Below are 24,872 nucleotides of genomic sequence, written 5' to 3'. Positions count from 1 at the left end.
CAAGGCACAACATCGGAGGTCTAAGTTAAGGATGATTCAGTTGCCTTGATAGCAAAAGGAAATGGAACATTAATGACGGATGCAGAGAGAAGGCAATCACATAAGCAAGAAGATTGCGGAATATAGGAATGCATAAGGTTAGGTTAAATAAGAAACGAGGTAGCTTGGACAAGTACATTCAGAAATTGAAATCTCAATTGTCGATTAAATGAAACTAGACCGTGGACGAATGTGATAACACAAGATAAATTAAAAGCTGAAAGTTGGTTGTTATTTTGACAACCCATGTGACGTGTCGATAAATGTGTAGGTTCGTACTTCGCCGAGCATGTTTCATGAGCGCACCTTTTTCAGCCTTGGATGTCTGCCTGTGTACCTGAGCCTCACCTTTACTCATTATAATCCGCTAATTCATGTGACCTTTCGATGAATTTATAGGATTCTATTCCATTATACACATTTTCCATGACCGAACTTCTTTCAGCATTGGATTCCCTCTTGTACGTCTCGGCCTCATCTTGACTCATCGGCCATCCTTCAAGTTCGTCTTTCACCATCCTAACAAGCTCAGCTGGTAATTTTTGATACAGGCATGCGCTCTGAACAGCGGCTTCAGCCCACCATTCGAGTTGCTGCGAGGGAACATTCCTGGTCGAGCAAATACGGTAATTAGGGTCCACGAGTAGAATGGTAATGGCTCGTTGGTGTCCATGACGGGAGCGATCTCGGATTGAAAATGGTTCTCTCCTGTATTGTAACGTGTTTGGCCAAGAAAGGAGCCGTCCTTGTGCCGTGGTGACGGATCCCATGACCTGAAGAGCTGCGGGCGATTTGTCCTTGTCAAATAATCGCATACCTGGGAAATCCCAGACCTTCTCGATGATTACGTATTTGTCAAAGTTATACTCGAGTTCCTCCATGGGAGCTTCTTGTTGGAAACTGATTCGTGCTTCGGTTACATTCTCAACGTCATAATAGAAACTGGTCGCTGCGACGATATGCTCGTTGAGTGTCCCCTCAATGCGATAATCGTCATCTCCAGCGTAATCTGGATGTTCGGGTGTGAGTTCTATGCTTGATTCTCTGACAATGACCTGCAATCCCGCTTTGCGAAACTGATCCTCAAGCGCCACTGCATAGTACTGATGATCTGGATCCGGAGGTAGTGGGTATTCTGGATCGAAGAGGTTGACCTTATCCATGACGGCTTTACCGGTGTTGTTTCCTGTTTTCCAGTCCTCGTAGGAAAAAGAGATCCCGGGATCGGGGTAATGGAAATAATTGAGTCGACCGTACTTATTCAGCAGGACATCTGCTAAGGCGAGGGTATCCTCCCATTTTTCAGGAGTCATCTCTGCTAGTAAATCCGATTGGTTCCCGGTTTCATCTAACCAGACACAACATTCGGGGTCATATTCCGGAAGAGCCAGATACTCCTTGGCTTTTGCGCATAATTCTTGCTGTTTTTCCTTCGTCGGAAAACGTCCCGTATAGGCATGAATTTCCTTGTGCCAGTCGGGTTGCTCATCGTTCTCTTCCTCGAAATCAAAAGTTCTGAGCCGCATTGGCCATCTGCCTTGCCCGCCCACAACAAGAATGTCGTTCCAAGCACCAATTGCTGCTGATATGAGCTTTTCAACCGCGGCGTACGCAGAGACGTTCTGAGGGTGCAGATTGTTTATATAAGATGTGATCCGCACATCTGTGCCCGTACTTTTGCAAAATTCAACTTCACAAGGGAGCCATTGAAACCGATTAGACCAGCATTGTACCCTCCAGTATGCCCCTCCATGAGGGATCTCTCGGTTTCTGTTTCTCACGGAGGGATAGATAGGAGCTGGAGCCACGCGACATTTGGGCCACGACTCCCATAGATTTTCCATTTCCACTCGTCCGCCGTCCGTGAGAACGTGCGACCGACCATAGACCAGAGCGTATAAAGACGGGTCGATTCGGTGCCGCACCTGTGCCTTCACTGGGTCCGAGTCCGTCGACAGCAAATATGACGCAGACATTGATTGCTGCAGCTCCTTCTGCAGTCCGGGCTCCAAGACAGAATCTGACTTGCAAACTGCAGATCCGGCATTGAGAACAATTATTCGGCCAGTTTGGTGGAAAAGCTTGGCTTTGTCGCGAAGTTCGGAAACGCACCATTCCCATGCCATGGGACTCATGAGGAAACCGGAAGACAATGCCTCAGGGCGCCAGTTGTCTAAGATTGTGTCATCGAAAAGAGACGTCTGCCAATGCTCACTCTCCGTGATGTTCTCCATAAGTCGTAGCATGGCGATTTCTCGCGCCGTCAAGCGGGACTTTTGTTCCCATTCACAAATGCCGTTGGTGAATCGCTTTTGGAGCTCTAGCTCGTGGTAAATGGGAATGTTGTTGAAGCCAGGCACTTTTAGGCTACCGTTGCCGCTATTGTCCAATTTCTCACTTGTCATGTTGCGTCGTCGCAATTTGAGTTGTTCTTGATCTTGACATTTGCCATTGAGCGAGTTGAATGCGGGAAAAGAGGCAGAGCAATTTGAAGCAACATATTGATCGGGTATTGGCCCATATCAGGCACAGGGATTTTATCAGGTGCAGAGAAAGCTTGCAGCATCATTTTTGCATAGTCTAGACAGCACAAAAAGGATCAGACGGTTCAACTCGATCTAAATGTCATATGAATTATTTGCTGTAGAAATATGAAAACGTTAATTGCCTTACGATGCTATGAAGAAGGCGTAGGATATGGAGAGCTTTGTTGTTTTTCCGCGGTTAGTTATCGTTCTTGGTTAGGTGTTATCAGGCCAGTATCCTTGCATCCAGGGAGTGATCACTCAATCACCACTAACAAATGACGTGATACATTGTGGAAAGCAAAATTTTGAAGTCTCAGACATGGGATGTTTACTTTCAAGGTGGCAGAGACGTTAATGGCTATGATTGACGAAATGAGTTAAGATCGTAAGGAAAGTGTTCCCCTATCAAGTATAAGCTTTGACGGAGATACAACCCGACAACCCCGCTATCGCTCGGCCACTTGGGTCCCTGAACCGGGCGCCTTACGAATCCATTACCTTTTCATATTGTTACTCCAAAAGCTTCTTTTTTTTTTCTCGTTTTTAATCCTTTCATGATTCCGGGTTACTGCTTGCAATTGTACCCATGCTGCATGCCCAAATCTATGCGTCTCTGCCCTTGAAGGCCCTATGAATTCCAGTTCGCCCAATGGCGGAAACATGGGGCCTATTAACGTCGATACCGTCATAGTTGGTAAGTTGATCCTCTTGGCTACTCATATATTGTTCCACAACGCCAAGCCAATACTCTCAAAAGGAGAAATGCTGCCAATCGCTTTTAATCCCTGCCGAATCTGTTCTGGCGAAGTTCTTGCTCACTCGGAACCTAGGGAACGGCCCTTCGGCGTTGATCTTGTCTTATATCCTCCACGGTCACGTCCCTTTCTACGCCGGTAATCATGACGATCGTATATTAGATTCCAAACTCGCAGCATGTCCGAATCTTCTCAATGCGAAACCTGAATATGCCGCACATTTCCCCTCATCAATGCGTTATAGCACGCAGGCGTTGCCCATCAATGTGCTGCTCGATACCTTGATCCGACCGGATGCGGATACTTCACTAGGAACCCGCACTTGCGTGCGATGGGCTTATCGGCCAGAGCTTGCAGTTTCGCACCTGGTAGTCGGCGATGCTTCCTGCCCAGGAGGTCAGTGGGAAGAGGACCCTGGCACGCTGGACATGAATATTGGTACTCTGAGTTATGCAGAGATGCTCTCGCTACCAGACTACAGCATTGAGGATCATCATCTGCAGGTATATGGAGAGAAGATGCCGGAGCTCATACGCCCCACGCGGCGCGAGGTAGCGGAATACTTTGCTGCTTATCCTGCCGCCGTCGCAATCGACGACGCTGTGTTGAGTTCCATTCATGTTTCAGACATTCGTAGGACCTCAGAAAGTTTCTACATTGGCTCTCACGGAATATCGTGCAAAAATTTGGTCTTGGCGACTGGTATATTCACAAACAAAATCCTTCCGCCTCCGAGATTACAACCACTTACAATGTTGAATAAAACACCGGTTGCAAGTGATGCACCAAACCCGTCGCCTGAGGAGGCACTGCTCGTCATCGGATCCGGATTCGGCGCGGCAGATGTGATCCTTTCAGCACCTCCTACACAGAAAATCATCCACATGTTCAAATGGAACCCTGAAGCCCGTCCATCACCACTCAAGGCATGCCATCATCAGGCTTACCCAGAGTATGCCGGTATTTATCGACATATGAAGCTTGCCTCAATCTCATCGAGGACCAGCATCAACGCGCAAACCCGTCGCAACTCAACTATGTCCAACAGGCGAAAATCCATCGCAATGCTGGGAGGCCGCGACTGGAAAACAACCTACGAGGGGATTCCTAATGGAGAAATCATCAACGTGGATGTAGACGGCGAAGACAACAGAGCAGCGATAGTGACGATCAAATTGCCAAGCGAAGCTGTCATTGAGCGGCGTGTTTTGGGGCTGCAATATGCCGTTGGGCGACGCGGAACCCTAGACTATCTTTCTAAACCACTTTTCGATGAACTTTTTGCGAAAGCCATTAGCCATCATGGGAACGAGAAGCAGCTATTTTCGCATGATTCAGCTGCCAACTATCAAGCCCCGATCTCTGGGGACACCTTCAGAGCGGGCGCCGAGAAAAGCCTCGAAATCGCACCGAACACCTTTATTATTGGAAGCCTTACCGGAGACTCCCTCATCAGATACTCATACGGCGGATGCGTCTCGGTAGCAGGCAAGCTAATGAAGTCTGCGACCCAAATACTTGAGACGCCAGAAGACTCGGTCCCATCTTCAGTTTCACAATCGGAGCCCCAGTCATTGTCATCCTCAGTATCAGATATCCGTCGCCATCCTCACCCGGAAACTCCGAGGCTCGAACCAGTAAAAACGAGTGGCCCTGCACACGGTTTCGTGCCAGAAGCCTGGCAATCGCGAGATGAGCAAAGTCCCATCCAAACCAAAGCCCCTCCCCCACCTACCTCACAGCATCCGCCCACAGAGGACGGCGAGAGCCCGGTAATTGTACCTTCGGCTGGAAATGCCGGCGCAGATACTGAGTCCTCACATAACGTCCCAACCTCGTGGTGGCCGCAGCGGCAGGCACCAGGCTGCGTCGTCTCATGATCGTTTGTAGATTGGGGTTGTATATATCTCGTATTTTTCAATACCTATTTTTGTTTAGTAGCGTTTGTATATATTAAGAGCGTCCCAAAGTCTTTTGGATAAATTTTTTCGCGTCTGAAAAGGGAATTCTGGGCGTTACAATGTAAATGAATACAGAATATACCATTTGTTTGACCTATGCAAATCATCATTTTAAGCTTGTGTAGACACTTTTTACCTGCAATAAACGTATCTAGATTTTGAGATTCGCCTCTATCAAGTCGTTTAGCCATTCCCTTCACAGATCGATGGCGGTGACTGGGGACCATTGGAGAAGGGTTCAAATTATCGGTCCGTAGTGGTGGCCTGGTCTGTGAGAAGGACTAAAGAGCGCTGATTTCAATGGGATTCACGAACTTCCTATTCAATTGTTTAATTTGATGTTTTCCTTGGCTCTGTCTTTACGCGCTCTTCTATTTCTCCACGGGCAATAGCTTGACTAAGCTTTTTTTCAATAGCTCTGTCTTTCACTGAAGCACTAATATCATCAAAAGAAGCTGAGAAAAATGAAAAGCAATGAGCAATCAATGCATGAAGAATAAGATTTTGCCCGAAATTCAATAAGCTATGCTTCTCTACAAAAACGATATGCGGATCACAAGGTAAAGCGATAGCAAGAAAATAAAAAAATTGACAGTTGGTTTATTAGCATCGAGCTGTCCAGCTGAAATAGTATGTGCTGCGTTCTGCCCTTGTATCGAAAACAATGGTCTTCAGGTAACCTCGTTAGTATGTGTTGGGATTGTGCTTTTGAATCTATCCGCTCACCATTTTGAATGTGCCATGAGGTATGGTTGCTTCAAGGTTCGGGATTCAGGCCAATCATATACAAGACAACTGCTACAGATCCCCACTCATTGTTAACGTCTCCAACGTAACCCAGTCGGCCATTGCCGACTTTGGCAAATACGACAGGCACTTGGGAAGTGTCGACAGGGGAAGCAGGAAAACCGAAGCTCTCGGTCCTGGAATCAGAGGACGGCAGATAGAGCGCTGCATCCTTTGGGACGTTCTTAAGAAAGACAGCCTTTTGGCTATATTCTTTGAGCATTTCAGCTTGCTCTAGGCGGGGGGATGAGCAGTCGTGATTCAATTGCACGGTCGTGCGGTGATAGTCCCCGGCGATCCATGGCAAGCCCCAGCTTCTCTGGAACCACTGGCCCAAGTCATTCGGTCGGACAAAACTGCTAAAGTGGGTGGCCAAGACGGCTGTACCACCGTTACGGACGTACTCGACAACCTTCTGGCTGACGACTGAAAAAGAAGGCTTACGTTTGACCATGGCCGGGTCAGTGACGAGAATCGCAGATGGTGTATTGTTCGTGAGATAGTCAAGGGCGCCATCAGCCTTTGTGAGTCGAACAATGTTTGCATCCGTCCCAATCAGTTTGACGAGGTCTGAGTATTGCTCTTCCCAGAAACTCTCTTTTTCAAGGGAAAGCAATAAGATTGTGGGACGCAAAGTGCTGTTGGCACTGGCAGACTGAGCTTGGGCCGACATTATTATTCAATAGATTCCAGATTTGAGTGGGATAGCAAAACGATTCTTATATGTATCGGAAGTGGAGAATGCTGCAATTCGTTTGCAATGGTGAAGGAGTCTGGAGAATCTGAAATCGGATAAATGGTAGTGGACACTTGATATCTTTCCGGTTAACTAAGCCGGAAGAGTAAAGTTGCTGATCCTTAACCCTGTGCGGTCCACCCGTTAACCAGGAGTCCCCTACGAGAGCTACTTGTAGGTAATATTCTTAGAGAATCACCGCTAGCCTTTAGCTGTATCTTATATCGGGTACGGGCAAAGTGGGGAAAATATTTGACAGAAAATGTAGTCTATTTTGTACTATTATATCCGTTTACCAATACATGTAAACAACGTATAAAAATTCACTGGCCCAATACAAGACCTTGCACCTCTTACACTCTTTATCATTATCGTTTTTTTGCCCACTGATTGACAAGAGACATCTTCAACGAAAGCCACTGACAAGTTTATTGAAAAGGTACGAACTCCTACACTCTCTTTATTAATTCTTGTAAAAGCGGATCTTCACTATCTTATACTCATCCAATCAAGCCCTCAACAATTCCCAAACCACGACAAACTCAAGGATAGATGCCATCTGGTTGTGTTGTGTTCCAGACTCCGACAGAGCTAGCTGAACAACCGACCCTGTTGTGTGCACCAGTTGAAGCTGGCTGCAAGAATGCATGACGATGACAATTGTGACAGAGAATAGTCGAACCGCACTTGTGGTTGTGTCGAAAACCACAGAGGATATCAGGTCCTCCGTGTCTGCACAGTTCTTGACCGACTGGTTTTATTGATATTTTGAGCGTCACTGCCCCGCGTTTATTATGGCGCGGCTGATTCGCCTCTTCAACTTCATCGAGATGATTTTCTAACATCGCAACCAGATGCCTCCAATCCGACTTTCCCGGCAACTTGCCCTTCTATGCACTAGGGGGTGGTTGGATCAGTACCTGTCGCTGCATCAGTAGGACGAGCACGGCCACACGCGATTGGACTCTGGGGAAATATGGAGATCATCGGCATGGCTGGTACCAATACCATCGAAGTTCAAATCTTCTATAATTTGTGTGACAGTATACATGTCTTGAACCTATGTTTTTTTGAAGGATCAATCAGGCCGCGATTCACCATGTCCTTGATTACCTCATTCTTCATCAGCACGCATTGAGCAGCCATTTGGTAGACCTTGGTGAAACTGCCGCGAATATAACGGCTGACTGTCAAGGCACTCCCCTCACTCGTGCAAGCTGGGACACATTTCACAATTGCATCCACCGATTCCTCAGAGGAGGAGTCCTCGTCAGTGAGAACGTAAAAATCATCGTCGTCAACCTCTGTGTCTTCGACCTCCTCATTGGCACGTTGTAAGTGCGTTAACCCCTCCGAGAGACAGTTTTCGAAGGTTGCGTTGACTGGCTTCTCATCATAGTCCCCTCGTTTGGCTCGGGCGTGGATCATCGTGATCTTGTCGATGCGGCGACCGCGGCAGAGCGTAGATGATGATCGGAAGTATGTGGTATTCTGATGACGGGTCTCGTGCTGGCTGGAAGTATTGGTGAATGGCACCCAGCAGGCAAGGTGTAGAATGTCATTTGCGTGGCAGGTTCCAATGCCATTGAAGTTGAGAACTTCTGTGGCTGATGCGTCAGTATACATGCTTCTGCCATATGGTTTCCCGATACTAACTAGTCATTTGCATAAAGATGTTCATGGTTGCATTTGGGGGCCGCCTCATCAGAGACAAGTTCTCCCAGAACCAGGCCATGTCCCATCAAGGACATGGCCTGACGATGTTGACATGGTACTCGTCCGCTTTTTTCTGACCAGTTTCTGAATAGTGACACCTAGAGTGTATTATAGACGAGCCTGTGTAGGATCTGCTCGCGTCAAACAATGCGTAGAAAGTATGCTGTTTAGTATTCCAACCACAGTTGAGAAATCTATTTGAAGGCCAAGAGTACCTGTCATCAATTTGGTTGTTCTCAACCATGGTTGGGAACAGTTGAGCTTGTTAATTTCAGGTACAGACTTGATAACAAGTAGTCTATGCAACTAGCACAAAAGAGGTGACGTATATCTTTCCAGTTTCTTTGAATCTTAAGGCTGAGCTGCGACCGCGGACTGGTGATTGTTATTGTCGGTCTCGAGCATGCGTTTTATGTGATGTTTAATATTGACCTTTCAGCTAGAATGTTGAAATGTCTCATTCGAAAGTTTGCAGATTCAGACAAGAGGTCCGCCTTTTCAATGAAGTTCCTGTTCTTCAAGGGGTTTGAAATCCGCTTCTCGACCGTTTGATAGCGGTCCCATCCAGGAGGGTTGGGCATGATGCCAGACGACAATCATATTTTAAAATAAATCTTGGTTTAGCCATGCGAAGGCGAAAAGTGTAACACACGTTTCAGATTCATTCTTACAATACATATGGATGAAGTAGGACTGTAGGAACCAAAGTTAAATTGAATTGCGGATGGATTTAGCAGCAATTCTTATCCGGTTGGAAAATCAATGTCCCTTCTGTGCTGCTTATAAGCAGAAATAAAAGTGTGTTGGTCTGGTCCGGCTAGCTACATTCCCTGTAGAGCAGGCTCTAAAGCAGGCAATCGTGGTCGACTATATAGAAATCCTCTATAATGTGAATAACTATGGACAATAAATTCTATAAGAGGTACAATTAACTCCAGAAAATGTCTGTATACTATGTAAAAGGTAATGCTGTCAGGTAATCACACAACGTTAAATTCATGTTCGAAATAATACCAAAATCATTTAGCAGACATCTTATATTGAATCATCACCTTCACGAAAGATTGCAAAATACAATATGTGATTACTCTCTCTTTGAAATTTTCCTTTGTTAGATAAAATGGATAGTCAAGCTCTCTGACATTATGGAGGTAAGTGTGTTTACTACGGGCTTTCTGCTTCATTGTATGGATTAGCAATTCTCCATATTTGAAAAGGCAGATAGATATATTACCTTCCGGCTGGGTCTTTGACTTTCGATTTCTCATCAAACAGGATCTGTCCTTGGTTTCATCTGCTGTAGACCGTGAAATGCCAGAGCTTGACAGAGATGCCGACGAGATTTCCGCTTCACTCGAGCTTAACGATGCTGCATGTGAGGGCAAGGAAATCCAAGAACGCCTTTGCCACGTAAAAATCGAATAAGGGATATTTTTACAGAACTAGCTGGAAGTTAAATCAAGATACTTGTTTTAAAATTCCGTAAAACTTACTTGAATGAAATGAGCAGTTGTCTCCTCTCGCCTTCGGATGGCTTCAAGTTTCTTTTCCATTCTTAGAGATATTTCAATAGAGATCAACGTGGCTGTTGCGGCCAAGCTATCTTCAAACTGTGCCTCTATCGACTCTCTATCTGCTGCTCTTAGTAGAGCTCCGGACCCGGTCTTCCATTGCATCGCCCAGTCTCTCGCAGTCTTTAATCCAAACCCCCACCAATGAATAGCTCGAGAAGAGCCTCTCTGACCTCTTCGGGACTGGCGCTCTCGTCGGGTAGCTCGTTGTAAGGAATCCCGTCCTCTTCCTTCATTTGGCAAACGGGCTAGAGATCGATTCTTGCTCTGGAATTTCTCTGTGCAAGGTCTTCGCCTATTCAGTACTGCTGGAGGAGCGCATTGACCTTGTTTTGATCACGAGAAGACAGTAGTTGATGGATGATAGGTGGTTGTCTTCCAAATAAATATATGAGACACTTTATCGTTCGCTGCGGACCTGTGGATATATATAGGCGAAGAAGCCACATGGACATTGGAAAATCACAGTAGACATCTCGGCCTGAATAATAATCAACCTTTGCCAGTACGAATGCGGAAATAGAGACTCTTCGATATACGCCATTTGCAGAGCCTCCATGCGGCGATTTCGCACATCAGCCATACGATGGTCCAGCTCTCGCGTTGGACCAATGAATCAGGCAGCTCGCTCGCTCCCAAACGAGCCACTCCTTGAAGAGGAGCGAAACCCGGATTACGACCCCAGGCGATTCTATCCTGCACGTGCTGGAGAAGTAATTCGGAATTATCGACTTAATTCGAAACTTGGCTGGGGAACTGGCTCCACTGTCTGGCTTGCTCAATACACAAATTGGTAGGTTATTCGTCTTTGCTAATCCACGTATACTGACGTTTCCTAGATGGCCATGGCAATCAAATGAATATGAAGCTCTTAAGATTACCAATTGCTTTGAAAGAGATCGCAAATCGGCATTTGTTGAATTCAGAATATCTCAGCATATTTCCCAGATAGCAGCTTCATCAAAACATCGGGGCCGCAACTATGTTCGGTCGATTGAAGACTCCTTCACTATCACCGGGCCGTTTGGAGAACATCTCATACTAGTGTATGAGCCGTTGCGAGAGCCTCTTTGGATGGTCGGCCGCCATCTCAACTCTATCGGCCTACCGCCCCGAGTTCTCAAATCTCTCCTAAGGCTTGTTCTACAAGGTCTTGATTTCCTTCACACGGAGTGTCATGTGATACACACAGGTCAGTTCCTATTACACGACACCAAATAGAAGTTATACTCACCGCCGGTACATTTCACAGATCTCAAAGGGGATAATTTCCTCGTCCCGTTCGAAGATAAATCAGTCATTGAAGACTACATCAAGGACCTGAGTATCAATCCGCCGGTGTTCAAGGAAGTTGACGGACATCCAATCTATCAATCTCGAACAGATTTCGGCAGATTAAGGAAAGCCTTCGGGGCTCTTAAGATATCCGATTTTGGAGCTGCTGTCTTTGGAGACACTTCCTCTCTTTACTATCATGATATCCAGCCCGAGCAATTTTGTGCTCCTGAAGTTTTGCTCAAGGCCGGATGGACATATAGCGCCGACATCTGGAACTTGGGCATGGTGGTAAGGTTCATATATACGTAGTATATCTTCCTTGTCCGCTCTGCTAACATATTTCTATGCTTGCTTAGCTCTGGGAATTATTGAACGAAACCTCACTCCTTGATGGGCTCGACTCAAATAACTCAGAGTACTCGCAGGTGACTCATTTTACTCAGATGATTGCCTTGCTAGGGCCGCCTCCTCAGTCACTATTAGACCGGGCGGACAAAGACATTTACTCTAAATTATATTCTGAAGATGGTACGCGCGGTCCTACAATGCAATTGACTCATTAATATTGGTTGCTAAGAGCTTTCTCAGGCTGCTTTATATACCAGGATCTCGTTCCGTCTACAGAATATACTTTTGCAAATCGCACACCGTTTTTTGAAGGAGCAGAGAAGCAGCAATTCCTAGAATTTGCGTCAAAACTGCTATGCTGGCTTCCCGAAGAGCGAGCAACGGCTGAAGAGCTATATAATCATCCTTGGCTGGCTCATAGTTAGGTCCTATCTAATTTACAACTTTGACACCCGACGTTAGAACGAGTGACCAAGGATGTTACGAAAGTCAGGGCACATTATGAACTTGATATATTTATAAAGTGTATTATTACTTCTTGTTATCTTTGCAACCTCCCGGATCTCAAGACTTTACGATCTAATCTCCGATTCACCGCACCAAGCACGACCTTCAAGATCGCATCTGCGTTTAAGTCGCTATAATTTCCACTAGAAACGCCGGCCCAGGGCACTGTATCAACCATATCTCTGACGCCGCCCAACTCTGCCAGTCCATCATCAAGTTCTCTAAGTGCCTCCGCAGCGCCAGGTTCTTGGCCGACTTGGAAAAACTGTACTCCCACCTGCCAAGCAGGAGCATCCAGCCGGTCCAGCTTTTTCGCTACATTGACCAAGACACTCTCTACATCATCGCTGGGCACACCGTCGGTGATGACAATAATATTTAGCGGCTGCATCGAGTTTGGTCGAGCCTCGTAATTTTGTAAATATGGCTTTAGAATCTGGTGCAGGCGCGTGCCAGTCGGCGTACCACCATACGGTCTCACCGATGAGAATATAGCTTCGACTTGACCAGGAGTCTTGACACCCCAGTACTCGCTACAATCTGGGGCATTGAGAAAATGGATATCAATTCCGTCCTTGTCGCGCGCAGTGCATATGGGTGCAATGCTGCGGATCGCAGCCGCGGTCTCTCTCCACGATCGACCGGCCATGCTGCCACTGTCGTCAATTAAAAAGATGGTATCGAATTGAGAGAGGAATGCATAAGAATCGTCGCCAGCTGCTGTTTCTACAGCAGCCTGGGTAGCAGGAGCCGTGTAGCCCACCGACTCGGGACTATACGCGCTGTATGGATCTTCGAATGACCTTATCGCAGAAGTGCTGTCAGTGTAGGACGGAGGAGGAGCGTCGGCCATGCTCGTGAAACCTTGAGAGTCCGAAGTCAGGGTAGGTTTATAATTGGAGTTGGAGTGGTATTCTACAGTAAGAAATTAAATGTTAACTCTTGGACCAAGCCAGCTTTCGAAAAAGGGAAGCATGGGAATTTACCTTGTGGAGTGGGATCCCAGACGTCCTGATAATGCATAGGGAAGCTTCTACTTTGTCTCGCAGAATCCTCTTTTCGCGAGGATGCCGAAGAAAGTCTCTTCTTGAGAGACCCTAGAAATCCTGACATTTTGCGACCCTCCTGGCTGGGATGGCGCGTGTAAAAACTGTCTCGACGGGAAGAATTAAAGCTTCGGCGATGGTAATCCAAGGGCGTTGACGAAAGTTGTGCAGGGTAGTCTGATGAAGAAAGGTATGCTTCGCAAAAAGAAGGATAGCGGCAGTCTAATGTAGCTGCCATATTTAATTTCCCCAGTCGTTACTACTTCTTTTGTATTCACGATTCGATCTGTCGGGCCCAGACTTCTAAAGAGCGCCACCCCGCAATTCAATGTTTGTCGTGTCTCCCGACGGATGAAAGGCCCGAAAGTGGAGCTGCTGCGACTCGCACTGTTTGCTGAGGCTTTTACCAACTCAGACCGCCAGTTCAAGCAATCTAGGCGTATTGCGAAATGACCTCCGGATAGTGAAGTGTGACACCGTGAGCTGGGTAGCTGACGGATAGGAGCATATGCAGTGTATTCAATCGGACGAGTGTTTTCCGAAAGATTGATGATGTGCCAGATGTTCAAACTCTTCAAACGATATTATTGTAGATAGAGAATACTAGAAGGCTGGTGTGGAGACAAGAATGAATTCAGTATGTGAAGAGTGTAGCGATTAAATGTTAATGTTGCGATGATGCTATATGCTTTATGGCAGAAACACTGGGCTTTATGCAATTGCCCTGTCAAGGCTTGGACATGAACGCGATCATGAAACAAGGTTAGAAACGTCATGACTAGAGATGTTTTGTGCTTGTAGGCGGAGCAGCGAAGCTATATTGAATAGCCTCAATGTAGTATTCCGCATTCATGAATCACGAGGTTATAGTCTAGTAAACAGAAAAACAACAGGTATGTCAAAAGTATGACCGGTGCGGTATATGCCTCACACAGCCACGAGCTACAGATCTTAGTGAGTGAGGTTGAGCGCCAGATGGAACAGTTTTCAGTGGGGAATCCATGTTATGGACAGGGGTCATGTAGCGCTGGATCGGGGCTGAGCAAAGTATTCGGTAGCCAAGTCTTTAGTTTATGCAGACCGCCAATGTACTATGCAGCTGTCTCGTGGTTAACAGACTGAGCCTCTGAGACTAACGGGCTAATCAAAAGTCGAGTTGTCGCCTGCGCCTCGGCTCGTCTAAGCTATCCGCTGCTCCCGCATGGCCCCAGCCTTGCGGCAAACCCCCCCACTACAGTGATGAACATTAGAGAGTGAACGCTTGATAGGAAATTTTAAGGCCGACATTCCGGACGAAAAAAACCAATCAAAGTTTTCAAAATAAGGGCAATGGGCCTTCATTGTAGACGCAATCGATTTCCAACATGCGCTGTTGTTGCAAATGCTACCAAGATGCTAATATCGGGGGCTCGCCAGAAGATATATGGCAAAATATCATAGCATATGACTGTATTCGGCTGTACGCACTGCCGCCGCTTTGAAAATTGCCTAGTCTAGGCCGGAGTGCTAGCTGCAACTATGCATCGGGTTTCCACTCATGAGTCTCGGCGGTGAAAATGTGTTTTGCAACACCATGATCAGTGCCACAAGGAGTACGGGAAGTGGCACTCTTATTCTTTCGAGAGCCTCGTGGTGCAGATACCTGGAATTTATAGGTTCTGCTCGGCGGAGCACTCAACCATGAGTAATTTGCTCGATCATCCTTCCAGCATCGAGCGCATATTTGAGCCTCCAGTGAGATCCACAGTTCAAGATAGCTTAAAATAGGTAAGATCAATGTGCGGAGGCCACAATGCGAATGGTTTCGATCAATCTGATAAGACGGACATTGGCGCAACGATTCCAAGAGCCGATCAAGATTTCCAGGGTGCGCATCGGCTCCTTCGCCATGGTCATAAATGTTGCCTTGCAGGCGGAGAGTTCCAATTCGGACAAAGAATCGAACCATTTCGCCAAGCTGAAAAGAATCGCATTGCGCCGAAGAGTCATAGCCTAGTCGGCATTGTCGCTGTTTGGATGTGAACTGCTTCAGAAAGTATGTCTGTATAGAATTCAACGTTCGCAAGATACACTCGCGGCGATAGCGTAATTCCGCTGAATATTTGTCAGAATTGTATCCAAAAGAAGGTGAAAACAAGCAAGGACGATCAAGCGGGGACATACTCTCTAGTCCATTCGGGAGGTCCCACCACATGTCCACATCCTCTTCCCCATCTTGTTCTTCTTCCTCCTCAGGGTCCCACATGGTTGATCCGTTAATGATTAATGCCTTGCTTGATCGTTGAACCAATGGGAAATGACCAATCATCAGGCCAATCAAGAGTTTTTGTCGCTCTCGCTCTTCATTGAACTGTAGCGTTTTGGATGCCTTTAGCTTCCGATCAAGAGCTTGAGCGAGCTTCCCATGCTGGACATGCGGAGCTACCGTAGAAATCGTTTGGAACCGATCCGCCAAGATCAGGAGGGTGGCAGCGTATTTGAGAGCCGAGATTTCTTTCGGAAGATCGGGGAGGTCGTAGCCATGGAGTAATCGAAGAAAATCAGCCACCACGCGATCGGATGGCCTCGTGGATGTGAGATGTCCAAGCTCCTCAAGGGTCACCCTGGGCAGACTTTCGACTGCCGCCCTTTCCGAATTCTTATGGCTCTCGTGCAGGTGTAGCCTTGCTTCGCTGAGCGTCGCGCCTTCGTGGAACTTGGTGGGATGGAAGAGAGTTTCGAAATACGGTGAAACTCGAGAAAGACATTGAGAGTCGACTTGAAAGAAAGAGAATTGAAGTGTGGATGGATCTCGGACTTCTATAACAATATCGCCGTCTTTCGATACAGGAGTTAGAAGTACGGCATGTCCATTGCAGTAGATGACCCTTGTCGGCTCATCCTCGAGTTGCAAATTGGATATCTCGGGCGGCTCAGCAGGCATGGCCAAAGTCTGAATTGTATAATATGATCATGTGCGTAAAGCCAATTGCTTGTGAGGCGGTAGGCAGCACGGTCGGCGCCCTAAAAACTTTTCGAGTTCGAATGCCGCGGTCAGCGGCCATAAAATCGCCGATTTAAAGGAAGTGAAGTGTTCAATCACCGGAACACAATGGAGGAGTTGGATTTCAGGGGTATGGCCACGCCATTGCTCTCATTCAACAAAAGACACTCTGGACAAGACGAAGCAAAGAGAACTGCAGCTTTCTAACAACGGAACCTCAGCACAGGTACTCATGACGTCGCTTGGATAAAGCTCGTGCGAGGTGTGACAAATTAACCGACCAGACAAGTCGCATAAAAACATCAGAGACTTTCACAGCGTTCAAGCATCATTAATTGTCAGCATGAAAGAAAATTAAATATAAATTGTACGATTCGAGATGAAACATAAATCTTCAAAATATTTCGTAGAAACTTCTGCAAAATGGCACCAATTTATCCGCCTTTATTTCTCCTTGCATCAGTTGTCTCTCAGGGCTGCCTAGAGAGAGCGAGACCTTGACACGCAGGAGATCTGGTGCCGTCCAATCACATTGCTTCCATTTCGGCTGACACCATCTTCACCATATCATTGTGCGCCACGAGCCGTGTATAAATTTCCATAATTTCTCCCTCCCAGCATCTTTCCATCTCATTAATCCGATCTTTGCTTATAATATTTACACTCAGGTATCGTAAAACAAGTTAAATTGAAACGCCCATTCGCCATTCTCGGTATGTGCTGTCACTCTCTGGATCATGTCTTCTTCCTCTCTGTTTACCCTGCGCTGTCCGGAAACGCGCCGCTCAACGGACCTGTCACCTCATCTGTCGAAGCTCAAGAGGATAAGGGATAAGCTCTCAATATGTGTTCATGTTGAGCGCCCTACTATCCCTCAATGGTCCTGACATTGGTTGAAGTTGCCCGATCTGCCGCATGGTCTTTCTTCTCGACATCAACTTCAACGGTTTCGGCTCTCGAGCCACTTGCGGCATCGTCACACTCTTCAACATCAAGGTTCTTCTTGGGCTTCAAGAAAGGCCAGTGGCCCTTCTTCTCGTTATATCTCATGGCCAAGAAACACACGATAATGACTATCCAGTAGATGTTGTATGAGATGACGGAGCCGTAAGTGGCCGAGTTCTGCCAGCCAAAAAGAGCATTGAAGACACCCCAGCCACCACCACCGTTGATCTCAGGACCACAGCACTAGAAGATGATTAGTCGGAAGAATCAAAAAGTCAAGGCAATAGAGACACGAACATTGACATGCCAGACACTCTGGCGAATATCATAAGAACCAGGACCATTGCCGACTTCGGCGGCGTCACCGCCAACGATCTTGTTCCACTAATGATCTTATCAGCATCTTGATCGTGCAAAATTTGAAAAGCAATAGTTCTAATAAGCTTACGTTATTGTTTTGGAAATACCAGATGGCCTTTGAGAAAAGACCGGCAGCGACCAGATACAAGAAGCACGTGGACACAATCAAGAAGACCTGGATAGAAGCAAAGTTTCCGCCTCTGGGAGAAAATGATTAGACTGTGCCTCAGAGACGATTGATTAATTTCGACTTACTTATAGATGAGGTAACCGACGGCGGCGCCCGCCATGAGACCAGTGATCACGGGAATGGGGAAAGCCGTAGCAGGAAGGCCCAAGCCAACACCACCAATGAAAACAATAGCTTCGAGCCCCTCACGCAACACAGTCACGAATGGCAACATAAACATGGCATACTTTTCGGCCCATCTCTTAAGAGCAGCCCATCTCTTGATACGGTGACCAGAACCAGCTTTCTTGACCTCCTTGGACTCGAGCGCCTTTGCAAGCTTGACACGCCACTTATCTTGCAACTTGGACACTCGCAACAAAGCGGCACCCATGGCCGAGATGATCAGGGAGGCAATGATTCCGAAAGTGCCCTCCCAGATGTCCTCGGTGTTGGCAAAATGGTCCTTGCCGAAGCCGTAAAAGGCACCAATCATTCCGGCGCCAATGCAAAGACAAATGATCAGACCGAGCGCTGTGCCCCACCATACCTTTTGCATTTCATTTTGTTAGCAGGCGAGAAGTAGTTGATGAGAGAGTTCATAGCAAAGCACTAACCTGTTTCACCAATCTTTTATATGTTGTTTTGTCCTGCTCAGGTCCCAAAGTCTGCTTCAAGAAGGCCAGGAGCACTGAGACAATAATACTCGTCTCCAGACACTCTCTAAAGCAGATGAAAAAGACTATGAGATTTTATTCATGTCAGCTCTTTCATGTTCTTTTCTGTCAAAACAGGTCATATTTGGCCAGGGACCTTACTGGGTACGGCGAAAACGTTGACCATTTTTGCAACTGCAGCGGTCTGTTGACCACTTGAGCTTGTTTACTGAGTTTTATTTTTCAATTTGTTTTAGCTGCGGGACGAAGTTTCAGCTTCAGGACCTTTCGCTTTTGAAGCCGAAGCCAGCAGCTCGTTCGCCAGGATGATTCTAAAGAAGAGGAAGGAGAGAAGAAGCGCGTGGGCGACGGATCTGATAAAAATCTCCAGGTCAAAAAGATGTGGAGGGGGGACGAGTGGGATTAGGAAGGGGAATTGATGATCAGATAAGGTGACCTTTTTGTGGGAGGGTGGGGATCCGAGCTTTTGATCCTCGCTAAAAAGTTCCTTCAGCCGTGTTCCCACTCAACTTGGAAATCTCACCCGATATCGGAAACCCTCGATCAGCCCACTAGCCGATCCTTGTTTGCCGGAAACCGAGACGAGAAAAGAGAGGGAAAGAACAAAATTCAATCGAGGGTCGTATTACGAGTTCGAATTTTAGGCGGTTGAATTCAATTGGAATGGGTGCAGAAAAAATCGGTAGATTGGGAGCTCGATGGATCCGCTGGTGTGGGGCTTCTTTGCCGAAGATAATTCCATGTGTCTTTGGCCGCAGCTTCGCCTTCGCCTGATTCCCAGGACGTTCCCGCTTCGCTCTCTTCGTCAAATCATGTTACTCAACCCACGAAGCTATCCTCGTTAGACTCGACCGTGGAGCTTGCCCTCGCCAGGATTCAAATGACCGTTCATCGGCAGCGAGAATGTTCGCCAGATTAAACACCCACCTTTTTGTGGCACCAATACTGCCGTAACTGCTAGAAAAAGTTTTTAGGCTGCTCCCAGTTCTGCCAAGGCCACCGCGATCCCATTCGCGCAATATCCTGTAACGGTATCGCTTCTCGGATCGACACATATTGGGTGCCTCAAGGGTGCAGAGCGGATCCTTGTCTAACCATCTGATAAGTTAATGCCGCATAGAGTTGCTCGCTCATGCCCGAAGCTAATATATCTCCACTCTTTAGCCACGTTAATCATTTTATTGGTCACGTTGCCCGCATGCCTGGTAACCTGCATCAGATCTTGCTGGACTTGACCTGATCCGATGACTAACGAAACTGAAGGAGTCCGGATGAGTCTCCCCCATTAGGGCTTTCTTCACACCCAACCGACGCCTCGCTCTTTGCCTCGCGGACTCCAAACTCAGACCAGGATCGGCAGGCGAATAAGCATTTTACCAAGACCTGGGCGGGCAAGGGTGGCGCCGTCGATTCGATTTGCTTCGGTGGTTTTTTTTTTTTTTTTTCGGTCCATTCTGGACCAATCGCTATTGAGCTGTCCTCGATTTGGGTGGATGGGCAGGAGGGCCAATACGCACTGAACTCAGAAGAAAGCTTTTTGGAAGGTGGGCCAGGCCAGGCGACTGTGCTTCCTTGGCGTTCACTTTCCCGTCCGCTCTTGCCATTTAATTTGTTTGATTCTTGATCCACTCCACGATTAACGTGGGGCCTCAAAAGGCTGTTTTCTACGACTAAAAACCACGCCATCAGATATCTTCTCCGACGCTGTCCGAACCCTTTGAACGCTGCGAAAATCTTATCTGATGCTCTTTCCCCCTCCGCTCGACCTCCGAACAACCTCATTGTCAACAAGCTGAAGCTTTGTGACGCCTTGACAGAGCGACACAGCGCGCGCATCAAAGGGTTTGAAGATTTGAGTGGCAATTCCTGTTTCTCTACAAAAGACTTCATTGATCGCACACCCTGTCCGCTCCCTTTTGCTTGGTTTCTTCTTCATTTGTGCCAGACATGGCCCTCTCTCTTTCCAATTTCCTCTTTGCAGCCGCGTTGCTCCCCAGCTTAGGTGGGCTTGCGCGGGCTGCAACGAGAAACTATGATTTCAATATCACTTGGGTGACTGCAAACCCGGACGGTGCCAAGGAGCGCCCAACAATTGGTATCAACAACCAATGGCCAATTCCGCCTATCACCGCAGATGTCGGCGACAGAGTTCTTGTGAATGTCAACAATCAACTGGGAAACCAGAGCACGAGCTTACATTTTCACGGACTTTACATGAATGGCACCACTGAAATGGATGGCGTCGTCGGCGTAACTCAATGCAGTATTGCTCCAGGCCAGAGTTTCTTGTATAATTTCACGGTATGCTCTACAAATCGCGAGAAGGTTATGTGATATTTATTGATATCTGTGCAATAGGTTGACCAGCCGGGAACATACTGGTATCACTCCCACGAGCGAGGCCAATATCCCGATGGTCTCCGCGGTCCTTTGATCGTCAATGACCCTAAATCGCCTTTCAAGGATGATTATGATGAAGAGGTTGTTCTGACCTTCTCTGACTGGTATCATGACCAAATGCCGCCTCTGCTCAAGTGGTTTATCAGCTACGCCAACCCAACGGGTGCGGAGCCGGTGCCGGATGCCGCACTGGTTAATGACACCCAAAACCTCACCGTTTCTGTTGAACCTGGAAAGACTTACTTCTTCCGAATGATCAATATTGGCGCTTTTGCTGGCCAGTATATCTGGTTTGAAGGCCATACTATGAAGGTCATCGAAGTTGACGGCATCTATACGGAGCCTTACGAAACTGATATGATCTACATGGGCGCAGCTCAGCGTTATGGTGTTCTCATCTCAATGAAAAACTCTACGGATGCCAACTTCCCGTTCGTGATGAGCATGGATGAGGTATTGTGATCCTCTCAACAGTACCCCGTATTACGTTGGTCATTGACATTAGTCTAGACACTCTTTGACACTGTTCCTGACACTTTGAACCCTAACGCGACGGGCTGGTTGGTGTATGATTCGAAGAAGGACATGCCACAGGCAGCCTTGCTTGATGATTTTGCTCCCTTGGACGACAGTCTCCTTGTGCCTCACGATCACGAAAAGATCTTCGATCATGTGGACTATTCCTTCAACCTCGACTTAACTATGGATAATCTTGGCGATGGTGCAAATTAGTAAGTTAAACTAACCATGAGCGCTTTATATTTTCTTCCCAAAATGTTTCTTACGAACCAATCCAGCGCCTTTTTTAACGGAATCACCTATGTCCCACCCAAGGTTCCCACCTTGTATTCTGTCCTTACAACTGGCCCTAATGCCACCAATCCGGCAATTTACGGTCGAAACTCTCATGCCTTTGTCCTTGAAAAGGGACAAGTTGTTGAAATTGTTCTTAACAATGATGATACTGGAAAGCATCCCTTCCACTTGCACGGTCATGCATTCCAAGTTGCTTATCGGTCCACTGAAAATGTGGGCAACTATAATGGAAGCGTGCCACTGATTCAGACTCCCATGCGGAGAGACACTCTTGTGGTCGAGCCGGAGGGATTTTTTGTCATTCGATTCCGCGCCGATAACCCAGATAAGTCACCTTCTTCACTGATCTCTCAGCCAATCAACTGACATTAATCTTGTCTTTACGAGTTTGGTTATTCCACTGCCACATTGAATGGCACGTTGCTTCGGGTCTTATCGCTACAATGATTGAGGCGCCGCTTGATATCCAGAAAACGATTAGTATTCCCCCGGAACATTACGATACCTGCAAGGCCAAAAATATCCCGACTGCTGGAAATGCTGCGGGCAACACCAAGAACTTTTTGGATCTTTCCGGCGAAAATATCTCTGTGAAGCCGCTTCCTGCTGGGTATGTGATCATGCGAAAACTCTATGCTCCATACATTTGCTAACCGGCTCTCAGATTTACCGCTAGAGGAATTGTTGCTCTGGTTTTCAGCTGTATCAGTGCATTTTTGGGACTGGCTGCGATCACATGGTAAGTATTCCATGTTCAGATGCTAGTAATGACTTTGTTTCTGTGCATAGGCTAAACTTGAATACAGGTACGGTTTTGGAGATTTGGGGAAGAATGAGCTTGCGGCAGCGCAGAGGCGCATTCGCGAGGGAGGTATCAGCCTTCAGGATGATAATCACTAAAAGATTTCTTTGTTTGCCGGGCTTGAGTTGGTATGCCTTGGTATACTTCTGATTCTATGCTAAAGATGGTACGTTCCAAGGGACGGGCTCGATATAATTTAACGAGATGATGTTATAAGCTCCTCTTAGTTTTTATACCTTGATATTTGTAATGGGTAGATATCATCTGTAATGCAATGGCGTTTTTGGTTTCTCACAACGATTTGTCATTTTATCCATTTGAAAAGTGAATCGCCCTTCTCCTGCGCCACACGGCGAAGCAACGGCGGGGTGCTTTTTCTCGCTAGATTTCTCGTACATCCGGGAGATATTATACTGCCTGCTCTGCCTCTGATATCCCGCATTCGGCTACTTGCTGATCAGACTGGCACATCTTGATATTTCAACGCTTGTCTTTATTGTTTGACAAAGAAAAGGCTACTCGGCAGTTTCACCCATTGCAAAGCGCGTTTTAATTCACTTTGTTCAGGTCTGCCTTCCAAGCCTTTTGTCCTGGAGAATTAAAAACTTTTAGTTTTCTTTGTGTCATGACACACCTTTTCTTCTTTCGCTTTCAGAACGCTAACAAATATGAAACACAATGTTTTATACGATGGATGATTCTAGTCTTTTGATATTTCGAAATCTTTCCAAAGTCTATACTAAACTAAGACAATGACATTTTTTGTGCCCAGACTAGAATGCGCCAGTCACATTCAGCGCCATATAAAGCTCGTTCCGCTCTAAATTTTGCCGCGCCAAAAGACTAAAAAGAAGATTTTGCTAACATCCGTAGCGATATTCTCTGCATCTATAATGCGCGTTGGAATGCAACCACAACTACCATCGGACTTTAACAAGGTCTATCAAGTATTACTATCTTCAGATACAAATGGAGCTGAAGCAGACAGAATGGAACGGCCATTAACACCTAAAAGTGTGAATAATGCTAATGAAACAACACACAGACGAGCCGGATCAGCAGAACAGAGTTCAACTACACAGAGGCCCCAGTCGCTAACCAAAAGCAGTGTCTATTCAGCATCCAGCTCGACATTTCGTTGTAATTCCTTAAGAGAAGACGAACGCTTCCTTCCAAACTCAATGCCTCAGACGGCCGAGACTGATTCTTCAGGCGCAACTTCAAAATGCAGCTGCAATTGCATATCTGCGGCGCCAGCCCCACTATTTGCTGGTATAATTAAAAATGATGGTTATTTCCCAGGATTGAGTGCAGATCTCATATTCCACAATAGCATGAATATTGGAGATCACCCCAAATTGGAAACAAAGCCGGCTCAAAAGGTCACTCTTCCCACACCACCACCGTCACCGCAGATTCCATCGCAGTGCCATTGCTGCCCTTGCTCCGAGCTTACAAGAACAGCTCCTACGAAGGATCAACCAGAATTCGATCCGTCTGTGCAAACCGGATCGAATTTGTCGCGGGAGCAAACAGAGAGCAGTGGTGATTCTAGATCATGTTTCTGTTATCGCTCTGCTCCTTCGCGATCACAAGACGCTAGCTTAGATACCGAGAATGGCAGATCAAAAAGACAGGCTTTTCAGCAAGCTCCGCATTTTAATCGTAATTCTCCAGCTCAAGACTTACCGCCTCAACCTCATGCTCCAGCAGAAAGACACATCCGCAAAAGGTGGGAGAAGGAATGCATACCAGCCCAGATAAGACAATTGCAAAACGGAAGACGAGGAGAGCGCTGTGTACAAAAACAAGGCTCTTCAAACTCAACGTTGACACTGAATTCCTTCTCATCTTCAGATATTCATGACTTGACTTTGCTACTTAGTCACTATCGGGAACATCATCGGACCAAGTCTTTCCTCGACTTACAGTACGAGAAAATCACCAGAGCCCAGATCCGTTCTTTGCCCGTACACCTACGCAGCCCCGTACCCGGATGCATCCAGCAGCGTCTTGTTGCATGGTTTGGGGGCGCAGAATGGCCCCACAGAACGTCCTCGAGAAACCATCTTTCTCCCTCATCTTCTACTTCGTCCCTTTCGTTGAATAAGACGGCCGGTACAGATAATCGCCTCGGGCTGTGCGCAACCTTATGCGACATTCACCGCGGCCTTAATTCTGTCGTTATCCGACTACTATTTGCTGCTATTGTAGCTGAAGTAGGCCTCCGGTTGGAGACATTTGTGGACTTCTTGGATTTGAAACCCGATGGAAATGTGAAAGATGAAGCCAATCGAGGTGAAAATCATGAACATTGTAAGAGACATTCGGAAAGAAACAACGCCATTAAAAAAGACAAAAGCAGCGAGAAAAGGACAATGACACAAGGCCGAGGAGAAACGGTTGAACTGGTGAGAGTTTTTCCCCTCCCAATGCAGTCGGGAACCCG

General features: G+C 46.8%; 9 protein-coding genes across 9 annotated transcripts; 3 read left to right on the top strand and 6 right to left on the bottom strand.

Annotated features, from left to right (window-relative positions):
• Nucleotides 1-288: 288 nt before the first annotated feature.
• On the bottom strand, nt 289-2,466 carry L228DRAFT_244803 (hypothetical protein). Its single transcript, XM_018332018.1, has one exon. The coding sequence runs from the start codon at nt 2,442-2,444 to the stop codon at nt 390-392; it is 2,055 nt and encodes a 684-aa protein (XP_018189498.1). The 5' UTR covers nt 2,445-2,466; the 3' UTR covers nt 289-389.
• Nucleotides 2,467-3,101: 635 nt separating this feature from the next.
• L228DRAFT_218207 (hypothetical protein) lies at nt 3,102-5,636 on the top strand. Its single transcript, XM_018330178.1, has 2 exons — nt 3,102-3,261; nt 3,398-5,636. The coding sequence occupies exons 1-2, from the start codon at nt 3,198-3,200 to the stop codon at nt 5,200-5,202; spliced, it is 1,869 nt and encodes a 622-aa protein (XP_018189497.1). The 5' UTR covers nt 3,102-3,197; the 3' UTR covers nt 5,203-5,636.
• A 211-nt stretch (nt 5,637-5,847) lies between these two features.
• On the bottom strand, nt 5,848-6,820 carry L228DRAFT_244801 (hypothetical protein). The gene has a single exon (XM_018332017.1). The coding sequence runs from the start codon at nt 6,740-6,742 to the stop codon at nt 6,041-6,043; it is 702 nt and encodes a 233-aa protein (XP_018189496.1). The 5' UTR covers nt 6,743-6,820; the 3' UTR covers nt 5,848-6,040.
• Nucleotides 6,821-7,160: 340 nt separating this feature from the next.
• On the bottom strand, nt 7,161-8,540 carry L228DRAFT_259228 (hypothetical protein; the record flags this gene model as incomplete). The annotated part of the gene is made up of 3 exons (XM_018334149.1): nt 7,161-7,556; nt 7,919-8,412; nt 8,462-8,540. The coding sequence occupies 3 exons, from the start codon at nt 8,538-8,540 to the stop codon at nt 7,314-7,316; spliced, it is 816 nt and encodes a 271-aa protein (XP_018189495.1). The 3' UTR covers nt 7,161-7,313.
• A 2,163-nt stretch (nt 8,541-10,703) lies between these two features.
• Nucleotides 10,704-12,143, top strand: L228DRAFT_255303 (kinase-like protein; the record flags this gene model as incomplete). Its single annotated transcript, XM_018333879.1, has 5 exons — nt 10,704-10,859; nt 10,969-11,242; nt 11,345-11,658; nt 11,727-11,898; nt 11,959-12,143. 5 exons carry the CDS (start codon nt 10,704-10,706, stop codon nt 12,141-12,143), a joined length of 1,101 nt encoding a protein of 366 aa, XP_018189494.1.
• A 116-nt stretch (nt 12,144-12,259) lies between these two features.
• L228DRAFT_208827 (hypothetical protein) lies at nt 12,260-13,078 on the bottom strand (the record flags this gene model as incomplete). Its single annotated transcript, XM_018329778.1, has 1 exon — nt 12,260-13,078. One exon carries the CDS (start codon nt 13,076-13,078, stop codon nt 12,260-12,262), a length of 819 nt encoding a protein of 272 aa, XP_018189493.1.
• A 1,709-nt stretch (nt 13,079-14,787) lies between these two features.
• Nucleotides 14,788-16,194, bottom strand: L228DRAFT_236919 (hypothetical protein; the record flags this gene model as incomplete). Its single annotated transcript, XM_018330878.1, has 2 exons — nt 14,788-15,365; nt 15,435-16,194. 2 exons carry the CDS (start codon nt 16,192-16,194, stop codon nt 14,788-14,790), a joined length of 1,338 nt encoding a protein of 445 aa, XP_018189492.1.
• Nucleotides 16,195-17,121: 927 nt separating this feature from the next.
• L228DRAFT_236918 (plasma membrane iron permease) lies at nt 17,122-18,571 on the bottom strand (the record flags this gene model as incomplete). The annotated part of the gene is made up of 6 exons (XM_018330877.1): nt 17,122-17,442; nt 17,497-17,583; nt 17,648-17,759; nt 17,815-18,278; nt 18,346-18,470; nt 18,547-18,571. The coding sequence occupies 6 exons, from the start codon at nt 18,569-18,571 to the stop codon at nt 17,122-17,124; spliced, it is 1,134 nt and encodes a 377-aa protein (XP_018189491.1).
• Nucleotides 18,572-20,352: 1,781 nt separating this feature from the next.
• L228DRAFT_252492 (multicopper oxidase) lies at nt 20,353-22,521 on the top strand (the record flags this gene model as incomplete). Its single annotated transcript, XM_018333689.1, has 8 exons — nt 20,353-20,706; nt 20,764-21,258; nt 21,316-21,536; nt 21,603-21,897; nt 21,947-21,950; nt 22,009-22,231; nt 22,286-22,360; nt 22,428-22,521. 8 exons carry the CDS (start codon nt 20,353-20,355, stop codon nt 22,519-22,521), a joined length of 1,761 nt encoding a protein of 586 aa, XP_018189490.1.
• Between the last annotated feature and the right edge of the window lie 2,351 nt (nt 22,522-24,872).

Source organism: Xylona heveae (genome assembly GCF_001619985.1).
Source record: "Xylona heveae TC161 unplaced genomic scaffold L228scaffold_3, whole genome shotgun sequence".
Taxonomy (NCBI): Eukaryota; Fungi; Ascomycota; class Xylonomycetes; order Xylonales; family Xylonaceae; genus Xylona; species Xylona heveae.
This window is presented reverse-complemented; position numbering and strand designations above follow the sequence as displayed.